The sequence below is a fragment of the Achroia grisella genome, unplaced genomic scaffold (genome assembly GCF_030625045.1).
Source record: "Achroia grisella isolate CSIRO2021 unplaced genomic scaffold, CSIRO_AGI_Agris_v1 utg146, whole genome shotgun sequence".
Lineage (NCBI taxonomy): Eukaryota > Metazoa > Arthropoda > Insecta > Lepidoptera > Pyralidae > Achroia > Achroia grisella.
The window spans coordinates 2548979-2560914 of NW_026712636.1; the positions used below are offsets into that span (position 1 = coordinate 2548979).

The following is an 11936-nucleotide window of genomic DNA, read 5'->3' on the forward strand; positions in this document are numbered from 1 at the left end:
AGGTAATGGCGACTGATTGGGTGGGCAGAAAACTTGTGTTACCATCTTCATCACGACTTCTTCGCATAAACCGACGCACCGAGACGACGTCTCTGGAGCTGGAAATACCATTGTAAATACTTTTGTTTGACATGTATATAGGTACGTTTTTTATGACCCCTGTTATTTCCGTTAATGTTGCAGGTATTGTGGCTTTAACATGTAAATCTTTTTGTACTTTGGTGTTATTTAATGCTATGTTGGCTAAACCTGGCCTTTCAAAAATGGCTCCGACTTTATATTTATTAATTCTCTTGAAAATTTATACCCTTGTTTTGGCGCTTAAGACAGGCGCCAAGGGACATAAGGTCTCTGTCGCCTAAAGGCCTCGTATCGGTACTTTCATAAATAACTATATATTCAAAATTTCCTCCATCCTCAGGATATTGGCGACAGTAATTATCGATTTTAAAAACTTTATACTTATCCTCATCCAGTGAGGAGTCAGAATCTGGACTGTCGACATCCCTGGAATTTTCTGGGGAGCAATTATCATCGGCTTTGCGCTTTTTGCGCTTACTTCCCATTTTGGGACTGTAATTAACTACAAATTATGTTAGTTGTACCTATATATACAAATTATTGAATATAAATAAAATATAAAATAAAGGAAAAATATTTAAAACACCCGCTCTATTTGACTTCCCGCCAAAAAGTCCCGAGTGACAGCAGTCATTTCGGTGTCAAAATTCTAACGTTTTAGAACCAGTAAAAAATCCATAAATAATTTCACATTTAATATTGCTCTATGGTTTCCAAAACAACACATTCAAACATATGTGGGTATTTCAAAACTATACAACTTAGAATAGTATACACAGAGGGTATTTTGTTAATAAAATATGAAATATCATTGTTTTAGTAACTACATGAAGGATTTTTGTATTTGACTCAGTCTCATTGGTACCTGTGATTGTAACTGGCAAAAAATACTTGACGATGGACAGAACGAAGAAAAACGAAATTGCTATTGACACAAGTGACGATCTTGGTGACGATACGGAAAACTCGAATAATTCCGTTGAAGCTGTAAGGGATTGTTCAGTACGAGACAAAATAAATTTATCCTGGGAATCCAACTACTATGATTCTTTTCATAATAAACATAAGGACGGTATTACAACGCCACCATTCGTAAGCATTATGATAACTAGCAGTCAAGATGATGTTGATACGTCACAAAATGAAACTGGGATATCAACTGCACAGCCAATCAATTGCACAGAGGATACGAGTTTATCTTTTTTTAAAGAGTTTACTCAAGATAGTACGTCGAATGAAGGGTCGGAGAGATCTGTCGTCTATAAACGCAACCGTCGGCACTCGAGCGATGCAGACATTAATAGGCCTTGGAAAATAACAAAATGTACTAGGTCTAGTACTACCACTTCATCCGAGTCGTCAGAGCCTAAAGTCACCACCGAACAGTCTGCTTCATCGACCCAATTGTCCAGTGGTTCTGACGTATCATTTAAGTCTATACAAAGTAGTCCTTCCTTCAAAGTGAGGAAGAGACGATTGAAATCAGAATCCAGCTTGTTTAGAGATGCGTTGCAGAGATCTAGGAAGCCTTATCGTAAAGCAAATCAATCTGGACATAATTCTCAAGGTAATTACGTTTAAAGTATTTTGTTAGTTTGTAAATTGGTGAATTGAATTTAAATTTTCTCTAGTACAAGTTTTATAGTATAGGAGGAAATAGAAATAGAAATAGAAATAATCTTTATTCAAATAAACTCATTACAAGCACTTTTGAATAGTCATATTTTGATTCTACCACTCGTTCGGAATGCAGATTCATCACAAGAAGAACGAGCAAGAAGCTTGTGTGTTGCTCTTTTTAATAGATGTTTTTTTTTATATGCAAAGAGGCAAACGTGTTTGCGGCATACCTAATGGTAAGTGATTACCGCTGGCTTATTTGTTTTATCCGTTTTCACATTCACATTTCCAATATTAGTGTTTTAACTATAGTGTTAGTAAATAGCAAAAGCAGATTTTTTTGGACAATTGACACAGCGCTATCTAGTCCCACAGTAAACAGAGCTTCTGTTGGTAATAATGGGATAACTGATATAGATACATAGATACTTTTTTTTGTAAATTAAAACGCAATATACATACATAGAATCCACTCAGACAGATACAAACAGTCATACTCATGAATACAAATGTTTGCACCGTGCGAGGAATCGAACCTGCGACCAGCGGAAGTGAAGTGGCGTGCTAATCCGCTGGACCACCGAGGTCGTCATGTCAGATTTATCCGTTCTTTTTATCTGAATTTACATTGCGAACGAGCGCCGGGCGGGTGATTAAAGAAATACTATTCAAACTTTGCTTATTAATTACATTTAGAAAAATCAATTTTTATTGCCGTTTATTAATATATACTAATCATAACTTACTTAGTTTTAAATCTCAAAAAAAGCAATTATATATTTACATCAAAACTTTTGTGTTGTGTACGTTGAAGTTAAATAAATAAATAATATTTGCGACCTCGGTGGTCTAGCGGTCTAGCACACCGCTTTACAACCGATGATCGCGGTTTCGATTCCTCGCACAGCACAAACATTTGTATTAATGAGTATGATTGTTTGTATCGGTCTGGGTGTTTTCTATGTATAATATGTATGTATTTACAAAAAAAAATATATCTATGTACATGTATCAGTTATCTAATACCCATAACACAAGCTTTAGCTAGCTTAACTTGGGTCTACATGTGGCTGTGTGAATTGTCCTGAGATTATTATTATTATTATTATTATTATATACAATATAAGTAAATCCTAAATATGAAATAGGTAGGTTTCTAAAGATCCAGTATAATTCTCAGTTTCCGGTTTTAGTGCTTACAAACTGGTTAGGTTACATTATTATTACAATGAACCTTGACAGTCTGACAAATATATCGATACAAATAATTCTTAACAAATTTGGGATCCCAGTTATAAATGATGTCACGGCATTTGTTTTGAACTAGCGCTTATCTGGAGTGATAACGTTTTACTATAAGGGGCCACCCATAAATTTGGTCATAAGATTTTCGTTATTTTTGACCCCTCCCCCATCCTTGTCACAGTTGTCACATTCACAACTTTTTTTTTAATTTATTTAATTCAGGCCACATAGCCCATATTATAAATACCTTATAGACTAACATACATAAGAAATAATAATAAAATTTAAATTCAAATTGTCTATGGTCACGGCACTGACGACGGCAATCTACGTCCGGCAATCCGATAGACCCTTCGGCCAGCAGTCCTCCTTCATAAAGGTGGGTAGTATGTAGGTGGGGACCAGGGCCACGACCGGTTTGAACCACGTTGTGACTCAATTCCAGCTGCGTAACCTCAATGCCAGGCTACTTTTGGTCCGGATATAGTCCACAATGTCCTGTTCCATAAGACACACCAACCCCCTAGTGTGGGGTCACATATTTTGAACATTTTCTTCTTTATGTGTGGTCTCCTACTGGAGGTTGACAATGATAGCGATCTTGACTTTGCCCACCGCTGTTCTGAACAGGGATCTGGTGTTAATGCCTTAACTATTGTCTTAAGTTCTGTAGTTCGTTCTCCATGACGTTTGCCGCTGGCAAGTCTTCCTCGGCCCTAGATTTTTCCTTGAATCAATAATTGCAAAAGACCATATGTTTATTCCGCATTATACGTCCATGGTACTGCAACTTCTTACGCTTTATAGTCAATCAAATCAAATCAAAGTATCTTTATTCATGTAGGTCAATTACTATTACTCTTATGATATGTCAAATCTACCGTCAGTTCAGAATACTTTCGAGATGAAAAGAACTGAAAAGAAACTCAGCTCGTATTCTTTTCAAATATGGTTGTACATGTCTACAATAATGCAGATTCATTTTTGAATTGATATTTGGGATAATATAATGACCACCAGAGTATGCTACTACAATTTTGTCAGAGGCAAATAGTCTAATCAGTGTACGTAACCTGAACAGACCGGTTCCCACAAGCGTGCCTTTTATTTTCAACACTTGAAATAATTTATTTTAAATTTGAACTATTTAATACTTAGAAATGTTCTGTCACAACATAGAACCACTCACTTCTCTCGACTTGGCCTCCTTCGTCTCCCTTAACCGTGTAACCCCCCTTAACCGTATTTATGAATGGCCCCTAATGGTAAACATCATCTAGAGTGTGTGCCGGGATATTTAAGATTGGTGACATCATCTGATCATTGCCGTTGATACCCCTCGCCGCTCCATTCAAGTTTCCAACGGTCGCCATTTATAATTAATCAGTGATATGTCTTACAAGCGTATTGCTGCGTCTTAGGCAATATTAAATATGGACTCTAGTAATAAGAGGTTGACTATAGAAGTAGAAGTGGAGTGTGGTTTAGATATTAATTTGATAAGTGATATGGAATGGTTTGTGCTATCAGGAGGTACACCCAGGAAGGAGAGGAACGTAAGAAGAAACAGCAGGAGTTGGAAATTCGTGGACCTGTGTACATGGATCGGTAGGAAGGTACATAAATATTGAAGATTACTGACTGAATATTTAATATAATAATGAGAATAAAAATGCGAGATAGGTACCTATTCCTTCAAGTGCAACCCTTTCAAGGTTATTTACATTATATATTATCAGCGATTTTGTTATTTTCTTTCATTAATTGTCAATAAAACTTTTTATACATACGATATGTATATTTTTAGTTAGGATATCATTTTAGCATGTTCATGTATACAAATAAATAAAATTTAAATGTCTGTTTCTAATTTCGAGTTAAACTTTTCACGAAATGCATATTAAAGTATAGTCGTATTTCTTTATGTAAGTTTTATAACAAAAAATAATTGTCTGTATGTCTGTTAGTTCCCGCTAATCTCTAAAGCGGATAAATCCATTTTGACAGGGTTTTCACTCGCAGATAGCTATTGCTATAGGGAGTAACTTAAAGCTAATTTAATTTCAAACTTTTTATTTATACTAATAAATAAAAATCCACGCGGACGAAGTCTCAGGTAAAGGTTACTTCTATCACAGATAATATAATATTCTTCTATTATATAATTATTATTACTATTGTTCTTTTTTACTATTATTATTTTGTTATACTGCAATAATAGATGGCTCAAAATCACCAAGGTGGAGAATTAGCTTTATCAGCAAATAAAAGTCTAAATTTGGTGTTTTTAAACAAATTGATATTGTAAATATTACTTAACTATGTTCATATTAACTGTACCTAATATTTTTTACTGAAAAAGTAAAGCACATTTATTAATATTTAAATAAATAACTTCAAAAATCATTTCGGGAACGCGTCCCAAGTACCAATCTTCAAAAACTAACGTTGAAAATATTAATAAAATAAAATAAGTTTTAAATGTTTTTCTTACTCAATGGCCTACAATTTTATCACAAATCAATTAATTATTGTTATTACTAAAGAAAGAAACGAAATTAAAGAAAATCAAGTCAATATATTGTGTCCCGCAGTGTAAGCATCATTTCAGTGAACGCAATTTTGATTCTCAATAAAAATTTTGTTTTTTATCGCAACCCTTAGTTTTCTATGGTACAGTGATGTGAACGATGTAAACAAACGGTTGACGTCTTTCGTTTTTGCCAAAACAATTGAAAATAAGAGGTACGTGTCTTTTAGTTCAATATTTATAGAGCGTACATCAATACGTCATCATACCGGGAATGCGTTTCTAAACTTGGGAAATTGAAATATAAGTTTCGTAGTACTTTATAGCAAATAGTAATCTCAAATATTTTACAATAATAAAACCAAACATGATGTCAAAGATTACTGCGATCTAAAAAAGGCACGCTTATTTAAAAAAGTCATTTCGGGAACGATCATTTCGGGACCGTTTCCGAAGTTGACGGAGGGTTCTCGAAATGATGATGACGTTCCCGAAATGACTTTTTAAATGAACGCACCCTGTTATTATTACTAACGGTTAATCAATTCAGTGTATGTTGTGCTAACATATTGTTTAATATATGTTTAATGTTATTTAGCAATATGGAGTCTCATATGGCTGAAAAAAAAATAAAGAAACGTCCGAAATAGCAAGTTAATAAGAATAGTTCGGTTTACTTGCGACAATGGGAGAATCCAATGCCAGGAAAAAATATTTTTTAGATAAGATGATGGTGAAAGAGAGAGTAATAAAAAGGGCTAAGGATGGAGCCTATTTTTAGAAAAAAAGCTGTAGAGAAAGTTAAAAACATTGATGAAATCAAATTTACTCTCTGTAAAGCAAAATAAAAAATTGGGAAAGGGGCAGTAGAAAAATACAGGGAAGAAAGAAAGGCAATATCAGGTATAGTAAACAATACTTTGCCAGATTCGAATGATGAATTAAATGCAGAACGGTTTTTAGGGAGAAAAACAACGGAAAGAAAAATTGTTCAGAAGGATAGAGCCAAAGCATAAAAATAAAACAACAGAGGAAAAAAATTCCTAACATAAAGTGTAAATATAAAACTTTAAAGAAAAGACTAAGAAGAAAAGAAAAAAAAGAACAGGAAATAGTTCAGGTACCAACAACGACTCCTAACAGCAAAGTTGACGCATTGATTTAAAATGTCATAGAACCACCTAAAGTGCGCAAAAATCTCTTATTCAACGAAGTACTGACAGCGCAATTAAAAGAAAAGGCCTGTATTTTATGAAAAAATTCCAAAGAGAGGGAAGTCTTCCAAAAATGTGTTAGCGATAGCAAAGAAATATAAACTGATTCGTATGGCTAAGACTTTTATGCCAAAGAATGAACCAGTACATTGATTCTGAAGACCGATATCAAAATTCGTGTATATAATGACTAAATAATAATAAGTATAATGTTTAGATGGTTTGATTTATTTACATTGGAATAAAAGATTATTGCCATTGTAATAAAAGTTTAATATGATTATTAAAACTTTCTTTTAAAAAGTTTAATATGATTATTAAAACTTTCTAATCAGCTGTGTACAGGTTATTAAAAGACTGTAAATTGTTTTAAGTTGCGGTTTTTGGTAATTAGGAACCTTATGCAAAAATTAATAAATAAGTATGATGTTCCAAAAACATTGCTCATGATTTTTAACCCTAAATTGTATCTATATCGTCATTTAAGGACGTCACACGCATCATTCCGTGAACACCTCATCCCTTCCGGGAACATCACCAAACTCGCAGATAATACATGATTATTTTAGATATTTTAAAAAAAGCTCTAATAATATTAAAATATGACGAACTTCTCATACCTAGAGCATGTTAATTAATATACAAGACACATCTATTTCTCATATTTAGATAATTTAGACTAAAAATAGTCATAATATCACCCATTTGCACAATATTTTGCTTTCTAACGTCTTTATTGGCAATTTCATTAGATTTCTTTAATTTCTATGTATAGGTAACATATATCCGCTATTGAATAAGGAAAAAAATAAATACTTATGTTATATTTTAATACTATTATAAACCTTACAAAAACGTTCCCGTAATGATTTTTTTCAGCGATAGGTCTCTTTAAAAATAAAATTACAAGAGTTGTAATCAATTCCATGCTCTGCCAACGTAAATATTGTTTAAACATAAGTTTATGGATCATTTAGGCTGATCATCAAAGTAATAGCTGCTAGGTAAATTCATCATAAAACAGAACTTGGAATTTGCCACCTTGGTGATTTTGAGCCAGATAGACAGACAATTTCTTTTTATTTTGTGTTGCATTTAGCGAAAAGCTGTTAATTTGAAATTACAAACAGACACAAATATTTATTTATGTACAATTACGTAATAATCCGGGTATTGAAGATGAGAAGGATAAGAGAGAAGCAGACGATGATGTTATGGTGTTTTTGTCTCACAAATTTTGAATTTATTACATGGTGTAATCAGTAAACCATATTATAGCAGTAAGTTAAATTCAGCAAGAAAAACTCGTATCAACCTGAATGAATGAAATGAACTACAGATAATAGAAATAATTATTTCATTTGTTAAAAAAATCTTCGTATTTATATGATAAAATATCCATTCTTAAAGAATTAACAATTTCTTATTTTTTTTATATCAGGGGTACCAATCCATCACAGGATTATATTCAGACATATTGCGAGAACCAATGGGGCAAAAAGAAAATACACACGTAGAAGAAATAAAGGAACTACGGAAGTATCTGGAGCAAGTGGATATGAAGCAATCGCGACTCACCCGGGAGAACGAGGTTCTTCAAGAGCAGATGACGAAAATGATGAGAAAAGTGGAAGAGCTCGAAGACAAAGTCAGGTAAGTCAGAAAAATCTTTTTGTACAATGACAAAGTATAACCTAAACATTCCCAAGTCAACCACAGATTGTGTAATATGTAGGTACTAGATAAGTTTTAGAAATACTTAAATATATTTGTAATACACATAGATAAGAGGCAAAACCAATACATGAACGAAGGGATGTTTTTACGCTTTCATTATATTTAATAGTGGGACCGTGGGTCTAGCAGACCCGGTCTCACGTTGCTGTGGCTAAAGCTCTTGATTAAAATAATATTGCGACTATAAAGAGGTAAGCTATCCTATCTTTCAAGTTGGATAAAATTGCACACAATGTACAAATCAAATTTGCAATCAGTTTAGTAGTTAGTTCGTCGCCGGCAAACAACGTGATACGTTATTTTTATATATAAAGATTAAGGATTTTTATTGCTAATTTGCAGACATCAAGAAAGTCAACTGGAGTCCTGTGCGTTACCTATACAGGCGCCACCTCCTCCCCCACCCCCGCCTCCGCCGCCTCCACCGTTACCACCCATTCCACCACCTCTGCCTCCATCACAAACACAGCAACAGTCCAAACCATTGGCACGATCGCACACGATACCTAGATGTGGCTCGGCCCCACCAAGAATCGCCGGTCCCAGACTGACTATTACGCCGCAGGATATAGCCAATGTTAAATTAAGAAAAACTAAGGTAAATTCGACTGTACTTCAGAAGAGTGCTATCATAATCATCTCAGTATACCTTTATAACTGTACTAAATAGCATTTTACCGTAGCATGTAGCTAACCGGTGCCACTTCATCTGTATAATTTTCCGCGTCGTTACTACATTTTTCATTGTAACTGCGCTCGTAATAAGAGATCCTAGTTATAGTCTCCATCAATAAATGTCCAACACTAAAATAATTTCCAAAATTAGATCAGTAGTACCGAAGATTACCCGAACATCCAAACTTACAAACTACCCCAGTATAGAAGTAGATCCTTCTCAATATTTATTACGATTCTTGTAGAATCTAGTAACTAATCACCTTCTATTTCTTATGTAGTCTTTATTAATCTCAAATCTTTATCGGATATACCTGATAGCTATATTATACCATCAATATCGCATAATAGGTTCCAGCCTATCACTGCTCCCACAACTGCACTATATCTGTCTCTTTTATCGTATACCTTGTAATATTATTTAACCTTCAAAATTCAAAATATCTTTATTCATGTAGATCTACTACAAACTCTTATGATATGTCAATTCTACCATCAGTTCGGAATGATTTCGAGATAAGAGACTAACAAGAAACTCAGCTCGTTCTTTTCTATTAAATGTTATAGATGTTTATAATAATACAGATTCATTTTTAAATTCAAACTTGGGCGAATAGAGTGACCAACTCTACGACCAACCAAGTCTTGTCCATTATCTTGTCCTGTATTAATACCTACAATGACAATTATCACCTGTTCAGGATAATCCTGTGCATTCGACACTGCCTCCGAAAAATGGACATTTGCCTCTGGTGACACAGCAGATGCTACAGACCACGCGAGCTAAACTGGGCCGCGCCAAGCCTGTAGCCGCTTCAACACCTAAACAACAGTTGTTGTTGTCGGAGTTAGAAAAGTGAGTGTCATGTTCATGAAATTCTCTCTAAAAGAAATTCTACGTTTCTTTTTAACGAGGAGAAAATCGATCTCCAAGATCGGTCGCCTTAAGAGTGGGAGGAACGGGTACTTCTAAACTCTTATCGACCAAAACTTGCCATGGTATTCCTTTTTTCTGACATAACGCCGGGCAAAGGATTTGTTTTTGCATCTATCATAATCAGATTTATATTATAAAACCCTTCTTCATTGCATTGCTTGCTTGATAATGGTTCATAAATCATTTCGTTCTCGCTGATCCGTGATACAACATTTAAATATTATAAAATCGTTTAAGGTATGCTTGTATCTTAACTGCAAGGAGTAACTCAAAGTCAATTGTACCAATAGGATACTAACATCCTATTGGTACAGTTGACATGGGCCATATAATTTTATATGAGTATAAAATAAGTATTTCCCTTTCTAGATGCTTACTACAGGAGACGTCAGTTGCGTCCCTGTATAGGCGACGAGTCGCGAGAAATTCGGTCCGCAGCACTGAGGAGCTTCGACCAAGGCCATACCCGACTGCGCGTTGTCCACGCTCCCCACGTTCGCCACATTCGCCACGCTCCAGCTCTCTACCTCGTCCAGGAACTCTTGTATCACCCTTGAAGTTTCCTAATATATCATTAACTAATATAACTTAAAAAACTGCGAGTTTAGCTTAATTATTTTAGTATTGTTCAATGAACATCTCAATCGCAACTAATGTATTGGTTACAAGTTGTAAGATCTGATTTTTGATATTTTTTATGATGGATTGGTATCATAATGTATTTTTTAATTATTCATATATTATAATACTCATAATATTATATTATTATGTAACTACATCATATTCGTAATTTGATTATGCCTATTTATGTGCAATGTTGCGTTAAGCAAATACTTAATTTAAAAAAAAAAACATGTAATAGCAACAGCTTCACAACTTAAAAAGTAATTAATTTACTAATGAATAATAATATTCATTTTGAAAATAAATTTTAATTAAATTACAAAAGGTACTCTAGTTCTGCTACCTGATATATTACTATAGAACTGCGAATAGAATGTGCAAATTTCTTATATCTGTTATAATAAGGAATTTGATCTTGATCGATTTCAAAATTGTATACTCAATAGATATTGAAAACAATCTTTTATAGATATGTATCATATTTATGACATTATTTGTATAATGTAATTCTCTAATGAAAATAAATGATTTAAATAGAAATGTTGAATTCATTCTTTAGAAATACAACAATTAATCGATATTTTAAAGTGAGATAATAGGATTATTAACAATGGGAATAGTGATCCCAATTATTAGAAATGTACAATATCAATTCAGACTCCGTGCTGCTTACTCTGGAAACCATAGATAATATCCTATACATATATACCGCCATCGGTAGCGCAGTGAGTGCACCATCTTATTATTGTGCTTTAAAAAAGCTGGTATTATTTTATATATACATAAAAGAAAAATTTTACCACTTTGATGTACGTCGGTCAACAGCTAATAATAATTGACACTGAGAGGGCCAGAAATAAAATTGAATTTAAAATGTATGCATATTTTAAATTCAACGCAGTAAAAAACAATAGAATTTGTAATAATCTAATTTTGAAATATGTTATTCTGGCTAACAATAATAGTAATTGCATAACCTATTAACCATATGGCTGTATAGATACATGTTCTGTTGTCGCATAGTTCGTAGCAAGAAATATAAACCTACCAAAAAGTTTCAGGACTGACGGATTGATGACATGTCGACTGACGCTAATGGTGACGTTTCGGCCTTTCACCCCGGCTCTTGTGTCGTCTTGTCATCCCGCCCCTTTTGTCTTTCCTCTTTCCGAAATTTACCATGGCGGACGGGGTGGGTAAAATTTATCAATTTATATCTTTTAATCAAAAATTTTATTTTATCAGTGACACATGAGTTTATACCCTTAATACA

The 11936-nt window shown here is 33.8% G+C and overlaps 1 protein-coding gene across 1 annotated transcript; it reads left to right on the forward strand.

The window, feature by feature from the left end:
- Window positions 1-978: 978 nt before the first annotated feature.
- LOC131855541 (bromodomain-containing protein 4-like) lies at window positions 979-10684 on the forward strand. Its single transcript, XM_059206816.1, has 6 exons — window positions 979-1648; window positions 4477-4562; window positions 8132-8343; window positions 8770-9025; window positions 9804-9958; window positions 10409-10684. The coding sequence occupies exons 1-6, from the start codon at window positions 979-981 to the stop codon at window positions 10629-10631; spliced, it is 1602 nt and encodes a 533-aa protein (XP_059062799.1). The 3' UTR covers window positions 10632-10684.
- The last annotated feature ends 1252 nt before the right edge of the window (window positions 10685-11936 follow it).

What these genes read in the sequence shown, in the direction of transcription:
- LOC131855541 (XM_059206816.1), top strand. Translation starts at nt 979, where the DNA reads ATGGACAGAACGAAGAAAAACGAAATTGCTATTGACACAAGTGACGAT. An exon ending in ATCTGGACATAATTCTCAAG is followed by an intron (nt 1,649 to 4,476) that starts GTAATTACGTTT and finishes TTGTGCTATCAG; the next exon opens with GAGGTACACCCAGGAAGGAG. An exon ending in GTACATGGATCGGTAGGAAG is followed by an intron (nt 4,563 to 8,131) that starts GTACATAAATAT and finishes TTTTTATATCAG; the next exon opens with GGGTACCAATCCATCACAGG.